Genomic DNA, 22,559 nt, shown 5'->3' on the forward strand with positions numbered 1-22,559 from the left:
GATAGATCTTGAAGAAGAAAATAAAAAAATCAACTATCAGGCAGTTTCTTTAAAAATCCAGAAGCAAAAAAGGGCAAAAAAGGAAGCAGTACCATTCTGATGATAACTTATTTCGTAAATTAGTAATATTTTTTCAAATGTCTTAAATACATGTAAAATATATCTTATTTTTTGTGACCATATTTAACCCTCCGTCGGTCGGATATTTTTTCACCTTCGAACGGTCGGAAAGGTCTGGCTGGACCACCATTCATTTTACATGCATTTATATGGGATAAATGAGTTTTTGGTGTCTTATATATTAACGATTATTAGTAGTAAATATTTATAGTTTAGATTTTTTCTTTTTCTTACCGTCTTTTGCATGTGTTGAGCTTGCTTATAATGAAAATATTACATATTATATTATATAAAAAAAAATCAAAAAATCGTTGCTTGCTTTGTTAATTTTTCTGTTTTATATCAATGGAAAACAATATTTATTCTTTTTCGGCGCCTTTGAAATGAATGTGAAATACAAATGAAAACGAAATGAGGTGCGTCGCCTTTGAAATGAGCTGTAAAACTCAAAGTGAAAATATAATTTCACTACAGGTTTGCCAAAAAAAAAAATTTCGAACGCAGAAAAATTGTTGATAATTGTTGCTAAGTTTGGTAGGTTTTCAAGGAACTCTCGTCATGAAAATACAAACATTCATGTTACAACACATAGCAAAGAATATATACAACGCAGTTTGAATAGAAAATACCATGAAAAAATACAAAATACTGGTTTACATATATCAAAAAGCGTATATTTCATACTAAATGTATGGGTTGTCTAGACAGACCTTTCCGACCGTTCGAAGTATAAAAAAGTTAATGTCTTTATAATTATCCTTCTGTACATTTTTTCGTCCTGATTTTTTCATTGATCGACAGCTAATGAAATTTTAGGAAAAGTCAAGAAATTTCAAGTCGATAGGATTACTAGAAGTATTTTTTTTTTAATTGAAGTCGAAAAAAGTCTGGCGAGACCACGCCGACCGACGGAGGGTTAACAATACAGAATGAATTAATTTTATTTTTATGTAAATACATGAAAGGCGTTGGAAACATTAAAAAAATCCTTCATTCAGTGGAAATTAGTTGATCTTAGTGTTAAATTGAAAAATTTTAATAATCCATGGTATCAGGATATGCACTACACTATGTATTATAAATATTAAACTTGTAATTACACAATATTTTCACAAAATACTGATTTAAAAAATTACAATTGGATAGTGTGTTGTTCGTAGACTTTGTTAATACAAATGTCAACATCAAATTCAGAATCATACAATATATATATATATATATATATATATATATATGTTTAATTACGGTACGGTAAGTTCCAGCAATTTGCCTTAGGGGACAGTGCAATGCACCACTAGTCATCGATTAGAATAGATTCTGATTATAATGATATTGCTATATTACATTACATTGTATTAAGATCGTTCTTAATCGTTCTCTGTAACACATTATTACATTAAAGATCAATATTTATTATTAATAATAGAGTGAAATGTTAATTATATTTCAATAGCAAACTTTATGCTGAAACATTTAATAAAAATGCTCTAATTTCTACTTTTTTCAAAAATTATCAGAAACTTATGTAACGAATATAATTAATTCGTAATTATTTTAATTCGATACATTATATGTGGATGAAGTTTTTCTTTAGATAATACGAGAAAATAATCAATTGTGAACTTAATCAGCATTTGCGAAAAAGTATTTGACGAAAAGTTTGGTGACTCGCGTCCGGCAGTAAGACCGAATTCGCGTTTGCTTGTAGCTCAATTCGCCCCTCCTACCTAAACATAGTAGCCTAAACTTATTATCAGCTGTTAGGAACATATATATTAGTTTAAGCTGCATCTCTACTCAGGCAAGATTGGGCATTTTAATTTTTAAAAAGCGCCCACGGTCTCCGGCAATTAAAAAATGTGAACGATTAAAATAAATTTGATGTTCTTGACTGCTTGAATAGTGAAAATATTTGAATTCCTGCGACAACTTGTTATTATCGAAAAGAACAAATTGCTGTGAGCGCTTATGTTAATTTTTATTCTGAAAATTATTGTGCTGAAGAGTATGTGTGCCTAAATTAATTTTTTGTGATTTATTTTGTGAAGTTTTAATATAAAATTGATTTGCACTAAAATAAATTCTAATTCATAATGGCGCAACATAGCAGACTTGTTTTCCGTGGATTATCAGTGTGCATAATTTTAACTGCATTATTAGCAAGTTCCTTAAACGGTGAGGATAATTAATATGTAATTATAATATATATATATATATATATATATATATATATTTCATTTAACATACGAAGTTCTTATTAATTTCAAGACTTGCATAACAATCTTACGGCATACGCCGACGCATTTTTATTTTAGATTTCAATGTCTTCTGCGTCCGCAAAATCTTAGCACGTGGATATTAATGCTATTTTTATTTCATATATGCTTTACTATTTTATGAAAAGTGTAAATAAGGTATACTACCTTATCACAAACATAATATAGATTTAATAATAATAAATCATTATTAATGTCTTGATGTCAAATGATATCAAACGTCACTTATCTAATATAAAACATAATATCAGTATTTGCGAAAATTTAATTTGATAAAATCAATTCATAATTTTCAATGCATTTATATATATATATATATATATATATATATATATATATATATATACATACTATATTATATTAAATAATTTACCTTTTTTAATTTCAAAACAATAACTCAGCCATTTGTAGTATATATGTATTTATTTATAAAGTTTTACAATTAGAACTTTTTTAAATCGCCATTCTTGATTTTATAATTTTTTTCATAGTTTGTCAAGTTTATATATTACTATAAAAAATATTAAAATAAAAGTTTAAATACGTGCTACAATTCGTAATATTATAAGAATAGTCTGATATATTATTATTGACTCATCTATAATAAAAAATCGATATTTAGTAACGTTTTTGTAAGATCTTTTTAAAAATTATTTTGTAAAATTACAATAGTTATTTTTCACAATCAGTGATATCCCTTATTGAAAAACATAATCATTCTAAGTTTATTGGTATATTAAATATAAATATAAAATGTATAAAAGTTGATTGAAAAACGTTGTCTTAAAACTTTTAGAAAGATTTATAAGCATTTTTGATAAAAAATTAATAATTAATTAATAATTTTAATAAAAAGCGAGATTATTTTTATACTTATATAGTTATCTGATATCCGTACATTTCGTAGATTTTTATTTTCAATATGTTTTTCTGTTATTGTCAATGGTTTACAATGTTTTTTTAATTCGTTTTAATCATGGGATTGACTGAAATATATATTATGATCAAAACATACTATTTAATTTCAAATAAATTTTTTTGCAACTTCCACTGCATACTTCTAAAAGCCGAAACAGTTTAAAGGCGGTATTTATTATTTATGCAGAAGGCGGTCGAGTTTAGCCCTGTAGTGTATTTTTATTTGACTTCGTAATATCGAAAATAGAACGTCAGGCAGAAGATCACATTGATATTTCTGGGGCTAAGGCTAAATGTTGGCGTAATGACGCATGTGCTACTCGCCATTGTGAAGCAATGTTATACAACTGAACGATTTTAAATTCAACGCGGATTGACTTAAAAACGAATTTGATACCTGATGCATGCTATGGCCAGCTATCGCTGAATGTTAATAAATCGAAAACAGGTGTAATTCTTGCGAGAAGTTAAGGGACACGCATTCAAGTAACCGCTTACATGAGCGCCTTGACATGTCGCGTGGCTGAAAATATGGCAAATGGCTGGAACTTTCTTTTTGTGCTATAAACAAATACTATTGAATTATTGAATTAAACTTTAAAACAAGCGCAATGTTATGAGCAAATTTTATGCCATTAAAATATATGGGAATATATAATTATATGAATAATTTGGAATTTTTATATCTATATATATATAAAATTTACTCGAGAAGTGAACTATATAAGAGTTTCGACTCCCAATATCGATGCAGTTCATCCTTTATATTTTTATATTATAACAATATTGAATAAATTACAAATATTATGTTAGAAATGATTATTTCTAACTGTCATATGCCTATTTTTACATTACATGCACACTTACATTCATGTTTTTCTAAAGAAATAATTAATTATCTTTCAAAAAGATTTCAAATCAAAACTTTAGCACTATTTGGGACTTGGAATTTTATACTCAAAACAAAAGTTTGTATCCTTTCATGTGAAACCGTTATATTATTTTAAAAAAATTAACATTCTTATCTAGGTGCAAAAAATAAATAACTTATAAATTGAACCTAAATTGTTAATCGGCTTATATTTTAATAAAATTTATCTATCATTTTTGTTTCCTTTTTATGAAAATAAAACTTCCATTATTTTACAATTTCTAATAAATTGAAAATTAATTTTAAATTAAAGTAATATTAAGTTAGATTCAATAGAGGTTTTTATATAACCAAGCTTACACGTGGGTGGGGTAAAAAATACCGACTGAAACTTCACCCTGACAAAGGTGTAAACAATAAAAAAATGTATTAAAAATTTAAATTAAATTTAAAAGTAAATAAAGTAAATTAAGCAATTTTACAAGAGATATTATCAATAAATAGTTATTCCAACATATGTCTGACGAAATATGAGATCAATGTTATATACATTGTTATCTCTATAAAAAATATACTAATGAAATTTATATTTATTAGTTGAGTTTATATTTTGCATTGATTGAGTAATGTAGCTATTTTGTGAAATCCCTTTAAAACTGAAGATTGATATATTTGATCTGTTTGTCCTCTGGCCGTTACATTTTACTCCAATTATGGGGTAAAAAAAACAGATTTTTGAAAAACATCAAAAAACATTTCTACAATGATGGGAATCTTATTGAACATTGTTTTAGATTTTACAATATAATTGCTCAAAGTCAAATTATAATTTTGTGCCCCGCACTACCCTTTACAATATTAAGTATTTCTATTATTAATATTACAGTATTTGATTTTATGAAAATACAAAGACGTATTAAATTAGAGTAATAAAAAATTTAATAAAGAAGATCAATAATTATTTATATGAAGTATATATTTATATATTTTTACAACTTTTTGTATTTGTCTTACAATTTTATTTATGTAAATATATGCTTTACAATTAGAAATGGTTTAAATATTGTATAAAATGCATTGCGATAACATAACTACATTCAGAATTGATATACAACTTACTTTATATCTTATTTTATTTTTTTAAAGCATAATTTTATCTCTATTAGCTTTTCTTTTATGGAATCGGTTTAAAAGGACAACAATTTAAATATAATATCTAGATTCTTTTAGTATGTCATTTTAAGACACGACTTGTTCATTTTATTTATGAATGTTATTAAAATAAATTTTAATTTTTCAATTAAACTTAACTTCACTAAATGCCTAACAAACTATTATCTTTATGTCGATGATTCGTACTTTATTTGTATTTTATTGATAGTAGAAAATTTTATTTAATTTTACGCTGAATATAAACATATTAATTTATTTAAATGTAACGCACGATTATCTAAAGTTATTCTACTCGGTGTGCGGTGGAGACGCCTAGTACATTTCAGTATTTAATGTTTTTTCTATGCGGCTTTAACTCATCGAATATTTGTTAATCAATTTTAAGTCTTTATTATTATGAATTTTATTTCAATTTATTGTTTTGATAAAAATATCATGCAGGTGATCCAAAACTGAATTAATAATTTATGAAGCATCTTTAATATAAATTTTTAACATTTGTATTATAAAAATTAAAATGTATAGCAAATTATAAAACTTTGAATTGGCCATAATAAAAATAGCCTAATACTTTTTTACTCTAATATTAGAACAAAATCATAGGTGCAGAAATTTGGTTTTGATATCACTAAAAGTATCAAATCTTTCATTGCTTCGATAAAATTTAAAAGTTTTCAATTTTGAAATAATATAAATTAATATATTTTACATAATGTAAATTTCGCATGCGTATATTTACATACCTATATATTTATTTTAGTGTCACTGATAGTGGTATGTATAAAAAAATATTTTTTTGCGATTTTAATACCTTTTCTTTACTCTACCGAAAGTTAATGAATTAATACTAGACATATGCAATTATTGTAACAGTGCCAAGAAAAGAATCTATTGTAAATTGGCTGTCATATTTTTTGCTATTTGCAGTTTAAGAAAATAGAACGTTTAAAATACTCGCATTTTTCAATTGTGTGCGTATATTTGTACTTTTAACAGATTATGTAAGTTATAAAAGTATTTTCTTTGCCGGCGTAGGTAAAAATATTTTGTAAAATTTAATAATCTTTTCATCAAAATCATTTTCTAAATAAACCTATATGGACAAATAAAAGATTTTAACTCTTACGGGACAGCACCGATTTCAAAACAATCTACTTTACCGGCTGTAAACTTGATTTCATTGTGAATGTTATGCAATTTGGACAGGTCATTGAAGGACATACATATATAATATTAGTTTATTTCTGATCATTTTATAAAGAATGGTGACGTTCAAAACAATTTTCAAAATGCATAGCTGGTTGATTTTGACATGTTTTACAATAAAATGTTGTTTGCCGCCTTCCTCTTAGTTCTTTTCTGTCAAAACAGACAATACAATCCCTTTTTCTTTCCTTCGCATTTAGAATATGCCACTGATAAGCCAGTATATTTGTTCATTTTTTTGCTGCCATGATGTTTTTTTTTCTATTATATAATTCTTTTGTAAAATATAAAGTTAAATACTTGTCAAATAATTCATTTGTAAAATATAAAGTTAAATTATCTATGGATGTCTTATATTGCTTGGTATTTATAGTCGGGGTGTTTGTTGATGTATGTCAAACTCGATTATTGAAGAAGAATCGGCACATTCGCTATTGTCTTCCCACTTTTCATTTAATTTGTCGAACTTCTTCTTCTTTTTGTTGGTTGGATAATATTGCCAGTTACTTTCATTTGTAAAATATTGATGGCACCTAAAATTTGGAATTACATTTTTCCTGATTCTATAAAAATTATCTATGAAGTATTAACCTTGACACAAAATTGAATATAAAATTATGCTTTATCGAAATAAATGATATTGATTGAAAAACTTAATTTTTGAATATTTCATTATATATTTTAAAAAACATTTTAAAATTAACAAACATTAAATGTAGACATTTAAAAAAAGTAATAATATAAATATTGATCTATAATCTGCATGTAATTTATTTCTGTTTAAAGCACTGTATTACTTTTGGAGAATGAAAATTTCAAATTTTAATTTATGAATTGATTTGATTTATTTAATATTTGTTTACAGAAAGGGAAGTTATAACACATTGTCATATTGCATCTTACAAGTGCACAAAAAGTGTTTAACAAAATACTAATTGATAAAAATTAATTTAAAACTAGAATGATTGAAGATTGGCTTCGGCATATAATAGAAAATAAACATTATTTGATCGAATTTGTAATTGAATAAGTGATAGTGATTCGTCGGTTATTGATATTCTTATAGACTGCAACAAACTGTATAAATTGTAAATGTGTTTTACATGGTTAATTTATATAGGAAATATGATACGCAGAATTAACGTTTTGGAGAAATAAGAATTAAGAAACTACTTTTTTCAGATTACAATGTTGAAGATTTTGAAAAATCTTACATATATTTTACACTACTTTATCAATAACAATTTTATATAATTAATTTCTATCAAATGGTGTTTGCGATCTGTTTAAAGATAAGATTCTTAGTACCTCTTTTTAGTATAAAAACCTTTCGCTTTAAAAAATATTTCAAGTGGTTTAGGGAACTTGAGTCTACCTTTCACTTCATTTATGCAAATCATAATTTATAATAATGTAGCATTGAAATGTGTTGCATATCAAACTTTTGTCATAAACTATATGAAATTGAGAATATATGTCCTGGACTATATTCCTATGCAACAAAAATAACAAATCGATGGTGATGGCAAGAGAAACTTGAATAAGCTATCTTACATTTTAAAACATTTTTAATTTAAAAATATAATTTATTTTGTGAAGTTTATTAAAGTAAATAACATAATATTTTATTTTATTTTACTTGAGGTTATTTTAAAGATGTTGGTAAATGTTAACAAAATTAAACAAAATCTGATTTATTATTGAAAAAAGTTTTGTTTAATGTAGTCAAAACTCAAAAATTTATGAGTAAAAAATAAATGCCAGAAAATGCACATTTTATATCAATTCTAATTTTATGAGAATAGTGACATATAGGTAGGGACAATTATTTAACATGCATTTATATGCAGAGAAGGCATAATAGACAAAACTATTTTAGTATAATATTTGTTTGAGTGATTTGATAAAAGGCGTAATTTTATTGAATGGCGTATCATTATGCTAAGAAATGACATTTATATGAGACTTACAGGAATATAAAAAGATATCTTATACATATTTATCTTGAAAAAAAAAACTTAATGCATAATTGAATATGAAGTCTGAAGACATAAGATAATCAATTCTTAAGTTATATGGGAAATACGGGCAAAATGGTACTAATATCATGTTTAAAAATTCGCTAGTTTTAATTACGTTTCCGTGACTGTATAAAACAAGAATAATCGTGTCAGATGTTAAGCGTCATTGTCGTAGTTGCGTCGCAGTAATCAATTCAAACTTGTCTTTAAAAGTTTATTTTAAGGTGTTTTCTTGTGTTTTTTGGGGCCTTGTTTATTGTTATTTGCATTTATTTCTATTTAACCGCATGTAAGCTTTTACAGAGGTTACAGAAAAAATCTGTTAAATCTAATTGTAAGAATAAAAAATGCATATAACAATAAAACAACGTGTACTTTCAAATTATATTTATGTATAGTAAATTAAAGTTGACTTTTTCACCCGCTTTTGTTATATAGTTAAATGTGTGCCTAGTCAGAAAATATAGGAAAGGTCTTCAAAAAATAAAACTCATAATAAAAAAGTATGCTTTTCTATTAACTGAAAAATATGAATCGAAATTCAGTGAAAAACGTTCACAAAATGGCGATAATTGGACAGTTATTGATAAGATTATAAATGATTAATGAAATTGGTAAGTGTATGTTTGATAGTGGTAGTCTCATTTAAAAAAATATAAAGAAAATTTATCCATTAAAAAATAAGTGTTAGAGTTGGACAACTTTTGATGAAATTAATTTTTGTATGTAAATTTGTGATTTTTCATAACCTTCATCATGTTCACTGACAGAAATCGAGATGAAAAATAATAACTTTTATAATAAAATGGTAATTTGTATAATGATTCTTACGAATTATGGGTTTCAGGTAAGAGAGTGAAAATACTCTGTTATATGTGGTTTTTATATATGCATTATAAATAATGCATTATAAAAAAATTTACTGAAGAAATAAAAAAAAATCTTCGGGGCGGTTAACCCATACCACTTGGTTTCAATCAAAATATGCAAAAACCTGTCCGGTGATATATTTAGCAGTTTATATATATATATATATATATATATATATATATATATATAAGTCATTATTATTGTTTTTATGTTTCAGGTGTAATAGCAGATGATGATGTACCACTGGAATCACAATGCAGGCCGTACGTCGAAAAGGCGCTAAAACAACTTGAAACCGGAGACACGACGGAAGGTACAAACGGGTATAATCATTTAAAATATTATAAATAAGATTTATAGATTATGAGTGAAAATTTTAAAAATAACTTGTTGATTTGTATGGGTGAAAAAGTCGCTTAGGCACATATGATTTTCGGATACAAGGGATCAAAATAAGATACTTTGCTGAAGAAACCATACCTCTAGAATGAATCCTTATGTCCTGTGCATTGACCAAAAAATAAGGGTTAAAATACGAAAAATTCCATTTTGACCCAATCTCCACTAACTTTGAAAGGCCCAGTTACCTCCTGGGCCCCTCCCTGAAACGTTATTCAACATTTTACCCTTATCTTTCGGTCAATGCACGGAACATAAGGATTCATTTTAGTAATACGGACGTCATTTTAGTGGTATGGTTTCTTCAGCAAAGTATCTTATTTTGATTTCTAGAATTCGAAAATCATATGTGCTTAAGTGACCTTTAAATCGACCCACCCTAATATATGTATAATATAAATAAATGTGTGTGTGTGTCGTTAGCTAATAATTTACAGAATTGATGGTTGTCTTTCCGTATAGATTCACCCGCAAGCGATGTGGATGATACAAGTAGTGAAAATCTTGTTCTGGAGTCGATAGAACACGACTCTGCACAAGATGGTGACGATATATCCACGGAGGCAGCCGAACAAAATCGAAGCGACATCGAAACCAATGAGGAAGACGTCGAAGAAGGACATAATGAATCGGAAGAAGAAGCTAGTGATAAAATCAGCGTGGAAAACGATGAAGACGATACTAGAGAAGGGCATGAACAAACACAAGAAGTTGATGATGAAAGCAAAGAAGGTCATAATGATAATGGTGAAGAGGAGGAGCACAAAGCCAGTGAAGATGGTGAACACTTAGATCAGTCGGCGGAGAAGTCTGCGGAAGAACATGATGAAGCTGCAGAAAGTGCAGAAACTATTGAAATCGGCGTTGAAACAGTTGAAGAATCAGTTGAAGCTGCAGAAGTAAGCAATGAAGAAGGCACGCATGAAGAAGAGACACAAGAAGAAGAGACACAAGAAGGAGAGACACAAGAAGAAGAGACACAAGAAGTTGAGTCACTAGAAAATGACGTGCAAGAAAATGAAATGAACGAAGAAAGTGAAGAGCATGAAGAAAGCGTACAGGATGACGATAATGAAGTTAAAGAAGATGAAACACAAGACGAGACTACTGAACATTCTCTTGAACAAGAGGCAAGTGAAAATGACGAAGATGATACGACCGCCGAAACTCAGGAACAGAGCGAAGAAGATGCCATAGATACTGGCGCTGAAAGTGCAGAAAACAAAGAAGATAGCGTGGAGGAAGAGGAAGACAAAACTAATGATGCAGCTGTAAATGAAATGGATGGGGACCAGGAATCCACTGAGCATTCAGATCAACCGAACGAATCGACAGAAACAGCAGAGGAAAAAAGTGAAGAACATGAGCAAGAGGCCGAAGAAGAAAAGGATAATTCTGAAGAGAAAAGTGTAGAGGAAGAAGTAGTATCAGAATCAAAGGCGCATGAAACTGAAGGAGCACAAGAAAACAAAGTATCTGAAGAAAATACTGAAGATGACCGACAAGACAGTGACGAAGTGAGTATCAAAACGCCAGAAACGAAAGATGAAGAAACAAACGAGGAAGAAGCTGGCGAAAGTGAAGAATCGCATCCAGAAGAAGATTTATTATTGGTGAGTTATACTGTTATACTATATTTTTTAATATTGCATTTTAATGCATGCGCTCAAATTATTTTTCTGAATTAATTTATATAAGTAAAATTATTTAAGAAATTTATCTTGTTACGTAAAAATACTTGAGAGTAATTTATATCTTAAACCATCTGGTTGTGAAATGTTTTGTACGAGCAAAATGCTTACAAATTAATATGACTTTATTGACAAATACCTAGAGCATAGAAAAAAAATTAATTTCTATGAGAAAATAATTTCGTATGCATTGCATAAGTAATGAGATACTTAAGTTGCTTCGTATAATTATGGATCTTACCTTAATAATCACTTTTCGCAAATATAAGAAATATGAGTCCAACGAAATGCACAAACTTGTTCACTTACTCAGCCCAAAATATTTAAACGTAATTCGTAATTAAGAGATTTAACAAAAGTTATATGTTACAGATGTTTCATATATTTGATGTTATCATACATATATTTTTGTTTTAATTATATATTAATTTATTAGGGCTTCGACATTCCTGAAAATCTACGTGATCGCAGCCACATTGACGAGCTGTTACATTTGGGCGAAGAACACGCCGATAAAGACCGACAGCTTGACAAATCAGCTGATATCATTTTGCGTGAATTGAAACGGTTGTATGATAATGCGATAAAACCTTTGGAGACTCTTTACAAATATCGTGATTTAAGCAACCGTCATTTCGGTGACCCCGAGATATTTTCAAAACCGCTGGTTCTGTTTATGGGACCATGGAGTGGAGGAAAGAGCTCCATTTTGAACTATCTTACAGACAATGAATTCACACCTTACTCTTTAAGATCAGGTAAATATCATTTCATTGCTTAATGCATTATTTCATATTTTAAAAATCAACATTTGAAGAACCGGGGCGGATTTTGGGGAAATCTAGATTTTGTAATAAATTCTAGTCTATTTTTTGGAATTTAAAATTATTCTTTTAATATTATATTTTATATACAGTACTACGGTAAGTCAGGAGTATTCTCACATACGAATAAAGTTAATGTAAATAAGACAAATGAAAATAATTCAGAATGTAAATAAAAGTAATTATTTTGTATGTGATAGTTGTTAAACCTTAATATTTTCATTAAATAATCGCTAATCAAAATTTATAATATTGTTATACATCACATCAACATTTGAAATGCGGACCAAGATTATCTTTGAGTTTTCCTTATTTCCTTATTAACATGCATATATTTATGTATTAAAATATAAGAGAAACGCAAATGTTTTATATAACAATATTTTGTTACTTTTTAATTAAAAAATATATTTTTTATAAATTAACTCATCCCGTATGGTGCAACTTGTCCATGATAGGAGCGGAACCATCTCCGGCATATTTCAACATTTTAATGCACGGTGAAGAGCCAGAAATTCTAGATGGAACACAGCTTGCAGCAGACTGGACATTCTCAGGACTTCAAAAATTTGGACAGGGCCTGGAGGAGAGATTACGTGGTTTGAAAATTCCCAGCAAATTGCTGGAAAAAGTAAGTACCACAATTATTTAAAATAATTATATGTAAACTTTTATTATTTATATGAGAATATCATTTAATATATCAAAAAACTTTTGAATATAAAAAATATGAAATATATTATGTTTCTTGGAGACTGTTATATGAGCGTTATATGGTGTGCGTTTGCTTTCTTATTAAAATACAACCAATTTGCAATTTGCAATTTGCAAAATGCACCAATTTATTAAGCAAAATATTACTTAAGTCCTGTTGATAAGATAAGCTGTTGAAAAATAATGTTTTAGTAATAAAAAAAACACATATGAATTGACATTTAGGACTTCAATTAAAATTAAATAGTTTATATTGATTATCAACTAACTACTAGGCTAGTGTTAATTTAAAGTTGGTTCTCATTCAAAACTGTTATTTTAATTCAATTTTATTGGTTATTTTATATTTTATCTAAATATGACGATTATATATCCCGTGTATTAAAATACAAGGAATCTATGCATTTTTGCAAACACTGCTATATAATGTAATATTGAATAAACTATGGTATTTGCAGCCTATATTTAACTTTTCAATAAAACAATAGTTGGCGCACATATGCTATTAATCTTAATCTGCTCAAAGTCGGGTATGGTAAATTTAGTTCTAAATTAATTATCTTGCAGTTCAATAAACAATTTCACTTAATGATTAATTAAATAGTTTCGAATTTGAAGATAAAACTGTAATAAGTACAAATACTAAAATAAAAACACTCGAATTAATTAAATTATTCAATTTTTACCTATGTTCAAGTATTTTGTCAATGATTTATAATTAGCGTCGGCGTTCTTAGTTGTTTATAAGTTTTGTTTGCATTACATCGTTATTATTGAGTAATATAGGCGCTATTGTATCCACTTCGATACTTTAGAATAATCTTTACACTTACGAACCAACTATGGCGAAATCGATTCAAACGTGGGCTAGTCCAAACCAGCCACGGCCAAGTCCGACATCAGGCAGCTTTGATGTCAAATTATCACTTGAGGTTATAGATCTCAAATATGATATCTATGAAAATAGCCTCTCGTGCACATAATCATAAAAATGTCAACAAAGCAAACAAACTGGAATGGACAACTGTATTGCCATCTATTTATATAATAAGGTCAAAACAATTACTGAATGTCCTAGTATGACGGATTGTATTTAAAAACAAAAGATTTTAATAGCAAAAAATAACAAACATATTTTTTAATATAAGAGCCTACCTAATTGAAGTAATTTTAAATATTTCATTCTTATGTAGTATGGTATTATGCAGTTATTACTTAAGTTATTTAGAATAAGCTGCCGTGATTCAACTAAATCTAAAATATTTATTTAATTAAATTTATGTAACAGAAATGTTTTATTACTTTTTATACAGCTATTAATAGTTTGGGTCCTATTTTACTTTAAACCTACTTCATTTATATTTTAATCAAAATATTCTATCAACTGTATTTTAATTTTAGCCGTGAATATGATTTTCAGTTGATTCGCACTCAGGTGGGGTATTACGGCTTCTTAATTGAGGAAAACTAATCTATCCGAATGGTATTTCTGTTAACAATTAGCGCCATTGATAATCAAATTGCAATTATTTTTACCCGCGAGTCGAGAGCGCTCGGCATCCGATGCGCGAGGCAAATGTCGCGCTTGCAAAATTCTTTGGCAGAGCAGCGGGTCGGGGCCAACAGAAATAACATGAATCTAGGACACACTTCATTCTCATTGCTAATGTGTTCATGTACAAATCTCAAATTTCCAATTTTGAAATATTTCACAGCATACATATCGAATTTCAATAGATGTAGCCCGAAAAAGTGTTTTATTGCCTTTTCCACATGGCGTTTTATTGATGTAACTTCATAAAAAACTTATGTGTTTTGATAGAAGTAGAATAGCAAAAAAATATTAATAAATCGTACGTAAAAAATATTCTCGTAGACTGTTATGTGTATTGATGGTTTCTCAAGAAATTTTGCCCGTCTTCTTGTCCATTTTAGACCTAAAAGAACATTTGTCATAATAGATTTACTAATATATTAAACCCATTTTTTGTATTTCTCTTAGAATAGTCTCATAAAATTTAAAACCTCTAATACAGAACATGATGGAGCAAAAGTATTAAATTGGAAATGAAAAAAAATTACAATAATGCCTGTGATAATTGTTTAGGTAATTATTTTCATACAACAACGTAAACTATAATTAAAATAAATAAAATATATATTGTCTCCAGTAATATATTTTTTATAATAAATCAACGTAAACTACAATTAATATCATAGCACAAACAAAAGTTATAGTGCCTCCTGTAACACAATTTACACGTGTCTACATCTTACAAACTATACCTATTATACATTCCATTCAATCTTCTTTACTTGAAGCTGTATATAATTTGTGTGTGTTGCAACTAGCCCTAAAAATTTGTTTCGACAAACCACAAGTGTGATGTTTTATATTAATCGAGATAATTATTTATACAATTTATCAATCACAAAAATTGTAACACATTATCAAAGATTGATAAATTTGAAACAAATTGAGATATATAAAATTTAAAGTTAGATATTAATAATAACGCAAACCGAAATTTTATAAAAAAATTTACGTTACATGTCAAAATGACGGACCTGCACAGTTCTGTTTATTGCGTATGCCTGCGGGCAGTAGCTTTAAAAATATTATGCATGGCCAATGCAGGGAAAAAATCATATCGTTTATGACTTTAGTGGCAAACGTCTTATGCTAGTTACCGCTGTCATAAATAGCCCCTAACTCCCTTTTGCATGTATATATAAGTTATTTATTCTAAAAATAAATAATAACTAGCTGTAAGTGGAATTCTGTCTTAAGGAAATTAGGGCATCGTGCCTTAAGGCAAATTGCTGGAACTTCCCGTACCAAATATTATTATTTTTTTAAAAACGATTATCATTTTTGAAAAAATTTTACTTCGAAAAAATTAGATTTTTGAGAAACTAGGAATTTGACAAAAAATTACTTTTTTTGAAAAAAAAATTTTTTTTGAAAAAGAAAATGTTTTCTTTATTTTGACATATTTTGGAAATTCTGAACTTTTTTCAAAGCAATCGTACTGCTTTAACTGCATAGAGACAAAATGTCAAAGCGCGTAAGCGCCGCGTCGCCGTCTAACGAATAAACATTGGTACGGAACCCATAGGAATGCAAACAAAATTTATACTTATTTTTAAAATCTCTATAAAATATCTGATAATTTGATGTGCATATGTCTAATGATCATTTTTGACCGCCAAATGGCATTTTTTTTACTTTTTATTAGATCTCCGAAACCGCTAGACCTGCCTTTATGAAAATTTGATCAGTTCTTTATCTTGTCAATTCAAGTACATAAAATGCTTTTTGAATTATTAAAATCGGACGCTCCGTTCTCTTAAAAACTGAGTTACAGTTCAAGATATATAAAAATTTTCATTTTCGATTTTTTTGCGATTACTATAACTTGCCCTACGGGAAGTTAAATAGATACAGAAACAATTTAAGTAACAAACAATATAAGTAATTTTATATTTTTCACAAGCTCTACTTATTGTAAAGTTCACTCAGAAGCGCCGTAATATATTTTATTTTTAAGTAAAAATATTATGCATGAGAAACTGAGATAGAAATAAATGCAATAAATTTTAAATTAATAATAGTAATAAGTAGAAAATATTTTTAAACATAATATTATGGTAATAAAAAGACTAAGTATATGGTAAATTATACTTATTCACGCCGAAATCAAATACATACATTTTTTCATAAGCTATGAGGATTAAAAGTGATTTAAAATAAGTTTATGGCGAATTTTATGCGCATTTATAATAATTTTAAGCTCATCTATTCAATATATATACACTTGTATGACAAACATATTATAATTTAATATTTATTAATCATCAGATTACTACCTACAATTAGAAGTTAGTAAAATTATTAAAATATAAGAGTAAAAAATCAATATCAAAAACTAAATTAAAAAATTTGTTAAATAGTATATAATTATTTGTTAATAGTTTTGCCTACAACGATTTTGATATTGATTTTTTACGCTTTTTATTCTTATTAATCTTAAATTTTACTACTTCTAATTGATTCGATCCGAAGATCCCTGTCGCGTGAATTGGACACGCAACTGAGTGAGCTATGCCCGCCACAGGAATGAAATTATTGCTATTGAAAACAAATTATTTTTATTTACAGGTAAACATGGTTGAGATTCCTGGAATTTTGGAAGTTCGGAAGCAGGTATCGAGACTATTTCCATTCAACGATGCTTGTCAGTGGTTCATCGACCGAGCAGATATAATATTCCTGGTATACGATCCATCCAAATTGGACGTCGGACCAGAAACAGAAGCTATTTTGGATCAGCTAAAAGGACGAGAATATCAAGTAAATAATAATTTGCCATTCACATTGAAGTTTATTAAATTTATTCACATGAAATTTCTAAATTTATATTTATAAAAGCTCGCTCTAACTACTATTACCGGAATAAATTTATATACATATATTATAAAAACATAACAAAATTCAAACATTAAAGTCTATAGTAGTTAATTAACCAATACAAAAAGCAAAATAAGTAGACTTATTAGTAGATATATAAAGTTTAATGAAAACGAAATACCATTAAGATCATATTAAATATAATTTTATATCAATATTTAATTTTATATTTTTCTACGTTTCGAATAAATTATTACTACGTCGATTTGTTTTTTGTGAAAAATGTGTGTGTATGTAGTATGAATGTGTGTATGTTTGGATACAATTTTTCGTCCACGATTTCGAGTTCCTAAATATTTTCACAACATGACTACATTTATAAGCTAGACATATCCAACATCGAATCGGATCACCAATCGGTGACCTCTCGACCTTTTTCTTTTATTTAATATACCATCAAAATTACTGAATGTTGTATAAGAACGACAGATTGTAATTCGCAAATGTAAATAAAAAAAGCTAATGGGACGCACGGCATCGTGCCTTAAGGCAAATTGCTGAAACTTCCCGTACCAAATTTTTTTTTTTTCAAAAGATTAACATTTTTGAAAAAAAATTACTCTGAAAAATTACATTTTTGAGAAACTATAAATTTTTGAGAAAAATTTACTTTTATTTGAAAAAAAAGACTTTCTGAAAAAAAGTGTATTTTGAAATATTTTGGAAATTCTGAATTTTTTTCAAAGCAATCGTACTGCTTTAACTGCATAGAGACCAAATATCGAAGCGCGTAAGCACCGCACCGCCGTCTAACGGATAAGCATTGGTACAGAACCCATAGGAATGCAAACAAAATTTATACTTATTGTTAAAATCTCTATAAAATATCTGATAATTTGATGTGCATATGTCTACTGATCATTTTTGACCGCCAGATGGCATTTTTTTACTTTTTTTACTAGATCTCCGAAACCGCTAGACCTGCCTTCATGAAAATTTGATCAGTTCTTCATCTTGTTAATACAAGTAAAATGTTTTTGAATTATTCAAATCGGACGCTCCGTTTTCTTAAAAACTGAGTTACCGTTTTTGGCTCTTTTTGCCCCATATCTTCGGAACGACTAGACCTGCCTTCGCCAAAAACTAATCAGCACGTCTCCTTATCAGTACGAATCGAATGTTTTTTGAATTATTCAAATCGCTTCATCCGAGTTCCCGAAATCGTCGTCGCAAATTTGTATCCGAACACACATACACATATATCTATTTTTTCTAAGGTATGCCAAAATATTCAGAAACCTCTGAAACGTAAAGATATATAAAAATTTTCATTTTCGATTTTTTGCGATTACTATAACTTACCCTACGGGAAGTTCAAAAAAAAAGAGTTCCAAAATTATTTGATTGCTATCAATGCTGATTAATTTTTGGCAAAGGCATCTGTAGCCATTTTGAAGATACGGGGCAAAAAGTAACAAGAATGGCAATTTTGAGAGAACGGATTGTTCGATTTAAATGATTTAAAAATCATTTGTTTTCATATAATGAAGAATTGTTTTAATTTGAAATTTTAGTACGGAAAGTCTCAGCAACTTGCCTTAAGGCACGATGTCATGCATCACTAGTTAGATTTTAATATTTCAAGAAAGATGTTTGTGTCGCCGGACCAAAATGTCAAACCAGTGTTCTACTTCTGCATGTAGTGTTTTTGATTCATTCGTCGTATTTGATTTAAATTTTGCGGAAAAGTATGTTGGTTTTTTTGCTCAGGACAATGCCTCAGTTCATCGGTCAAATCTTATCATGGATTATTTCATTATTTTTGGCATTTTAATAATCAAACTCGCTGATTACTCGCATTTGCCTGATAAGGCTTCCTCTCTTTTTATGACATGGAAGCAATGCAGAAGAATTCTACAAATACTTATTCTAAATCACAGCCTGATTAATGACCCCAAACATTTTTTTAATAATTTTGAATTGGGCAATAAGTTGTGTCAAGTTCGGAAAGGGCCATTTCAAATTTTTCAATGGCACATCTGCTCCGTTTCAATCATTTTAGAGCGTACCTAATATATATTAGTGACTCGTGATACTATTGAGTTATCACATTTGATTTAAATTATACTATAATATTGATTCGTGGTAATTGTTAAACCAATTAATCAAATTTTAACTAATATTAGATTAATTTTGTTCTCTGATTTACACATTGACATTTTTAGTATACTAAGATTTAAGTTCACATTTCTAGTATATTCCATTTAAGTCCGACGAATTTTATTATAATAATATAAATCTTATTGTTTGTTTTAACTAACAATTTCAACACTATATCATATTACCTATATATTGGTTATCACAGTAATAAATATAAACATTACTAAATATTTTTGTTATTAATCATACGCGCATATAATTGTGTAATTTTGTAAATATAAAAGGCACGTGTCATGTAAGATAGCATACATATTTTTAATATAATTTCTAGATTTTGACACACGAGATAAGAAACATTCATGTTGATCTTATCAACGAGACTCAATTAATAGATAGTTTGTCAAATTTAAGTTTTATAAACATAGAAAATGGTTTTCAAAAATACAAATGCATCTCTGCTGCATTTATATTATAAGTGGTATGCAATTATCATTCTTATATTTGTTATTATTATTATTAAAGCAATTGTCTAATATATTTGTTAATTTAGTGTATAGTCGTACATATTGCTGTTTGAAATATGTTAAGATATAATTTATTGAATACAAATTAAATGAATAATAAATATATTTTATAATATTTATAAAAATAAATATATAAATGATAAAATTATTATTTTCACAAATCGTTTGGCTACTTTAACATTTATTTATGAAACTGTTTTTTTTTTCGCTTTCGAGCATACTGTCCAAAAAATTATAATAGAATAGAATAGCTGAAAATGTTTAAATTCAACCATTACAAAGTAAATGAGAAAAATTACTATTTCAGACTCGCATCATCTTGAATAAAGCTGACCAAGTTAAGCCGGAGGAGTTGATGCGCGTTCAGGGCGCCCTTATCTGGAATATCTCCCCGCTGATGTCGTCAGCCCAGCCGCCGGTCATGTACACTGCTTCACTCTGGTCTATACCATATGAGTCTGGTGCGCCAGTCAGACTTCTGCAGGCCCAGGAGAGAGAGCTGCTAAAAGACTTAAGAGGAGCCATCGATAAGAGAATCGATAATAAAATTGCCAGCGCTAGACGATTTGCGGTATCAAATAAAATATTTTAGTTTCTTGTAGCTTCACATGACATAGGGTAGGGCGAGGCTAGTTGAGCAAATTTTTACTTAAATGGATGTAGCTCCTCAATGAAAAGTCTCAATAAATTGCTATACGGCTTAATGGATTTGTTGTTCATCGCTTAACAAAAGTGTTAATACTAGTTTTTGGTAATAAGTAAACTTTAAAAGCTACAGCTGTTTAAATGCAAAAAGTCAAGTATGCTCAATGTACCCCATAGATGGGGCAAGTTGAGCACTAAAAAAGTATAATAAAATTATTGTTCAATGTCGATTAGTGATGAAATAAAATAAGTTTTTAATAACCAGTTCTATATTTATAGTCTTTATTGACAGAGAAAACAAAACTTATAGTAATTTGCTTTGAATAATTAACGATTAATTAACTTAGGAATTATTTTACTATTATATTCAGTATTTTGGTTTAAAATCATTATTTCTTTATATCATTACTCATAGACTTAGCTTAAATCTTAAAAATAATAATTAATTTCTGAAAGTTAATGGTAATTGTCTTAGTGACAGAACAAGTTTAGCAACTATGCTCAACTAACCCCAACTCGGAATTTCAAAATAATAGTGAGTTTTTGAAAAAACCGTGAGAATTATACCCAGAATCTCTGTGCATATTAAAAGTACTATAATTATATGGAAGAATAAGATTTACCTGGTTAAAAATAAATAACATTTGACTAAACCAGACGGAAATTCGTGATGAATGACTTTTTTACTTTTTGGTCTCAAAATAAACAAAACGCCTGTGAGGCTAACTCATTTGTCCAGCGGCTACTAGCGATCGCGGGATGTCTATTTCTCCCAAACCTCTGTCTTTCCGCCATATAATGCCTAAACGGATGGTGAATAGTTTTCGAGATATTTCGATTGCTCAACTTGCCCCTATGCTCAACTAGCCCCGCCCTACCCTACCTTATTAAGTGATTTATAAATAACTTTTCATAATTTTGTTCAATCATAAAATATTCTTAATCTTCAAAAGTATGTAAAGTAATATTAATCACATTTTAGGTTCGCGTACGCAATCACGCCAAGATGGTTGACTGTTACTTGACGACTTATTATAACCATAAGACATTGTTCAGCAATAAGAAGTTGATATCAAATGCCATCATCGAGCACCCACAAGATTACCACATTTACGAGGGATTGAGCACGCTGACTAATATCTCACGTTATGATCTTCCCGATCCTGATGTCTACCGTGACTTCTTCCGGCTGAACCCTCTCTACGACTTTCAGCAGTTGTCGGCCACTTGTACGTATTTCCGTGGTTGTCCCATCAACAAGTTAGATGTGGCCATTGCCTACGATTTGCCTGAACTGGTTGGAAAATACAAGAAGATGATTGAAAAAGAGGAAAAAGTCAAAGCGCATGATAAAAGCTGAAAAAATCCACAATAGAAAACAAGAGAATGGGGAAATGACGCGTTCATTTTTCAAATCATGTATGTTCACATTTCACATTGTTATATTCATATATGCCGGTGAGATTAGATTTCAACTTGCGGGAATTGCGAGGTACCTAGTCTTGATTTTGTGTTAAAATTTGAAAATATTTTTTTCCTCTAAGTTTCAAAAGAACAGCGTTTACATTTTACAATATCGTAATGACGAATCTTTCAATTTTCCATGCTGATTTTATTGCGATGAATGTTGATACGAACGCGTTTACCGGCTCATTCTCTGCCTACTTATTGTTAGTCGTGCGCAAACTTACGATAAAATTCAGCGCTTGCACGGGTCTACACGTCTCATTGTCAGA

At 28.6% G+C, this 22,559-nt stretch overlaps 1 protein-coding gene across 1 annotated transcript; it reads left to right on the forward strand.

The window, feature by feature from the left end:
• The first annotated feature begins 1,919 nt into the window (after positions 1-1,919).
• Positions 1,920-22,559, forward strand: LOC113376756 (sarcalumenin-like). Its single transcript, XM_026616798.1, has 8 exons — positions 1,920-2,295; positions 9,673-9,768; positions 10,317-11,467; positions 11,982-12,303; positions 12,828-13,000; positions 17,246-17,437; positions 20,486-20,749; positions 21,806-22,559. Exons 1-8 carry the CDS (start codon positions 2,214-2,216, stop codon positions 22,181-22,183), a joined length of 2,658 nt encoding a protein of 885 aa, XP_026472583.1. The 5' UTR covers positions 1,920-2,213; the 3' UTR covers positions 22,184-22,559.

The sequence above is a fragment of the Ctenocephalides felis genome, unplaced genomic scaffold, assembly GCF_003426905.1.
Source record: "Ctenocephalides felis isolate EL2017-DRISC unplaced genomic scaffold, ASM342690v1 CF-g0.4_SCAFFOLD_01886, whole genome shotgun sequence".
NCBI lineage: Eukaryota > Metazoa > Arthropoda > Insecta > Siphonaptera > Pulicidae > Ctenocephalides > Ctenocephalides felis.

Coding starts and splice junctions, on each gene's coding strand:
- LOC113376756 (XM_026616798.1), top strand. CDS start 2,214: ATGGCGCAACATAGCAGACTTGTTTTCCGTGGATTATCAGTGTGCATA. Junction 11,468..11,981: donor CAGAAGAAGATTTATTATTG/GTGAGTTATACT, acceptor TTAATTTATTAG/GGCTTCGACATTCCTGAAAA. Junction 13,001..17,245: donor CCAGCAAATTGCTGGAAAAA/GTAAGTACCACA, acceptor TTTTATTTACAG/GTAAACATGGTTGAGATTCC.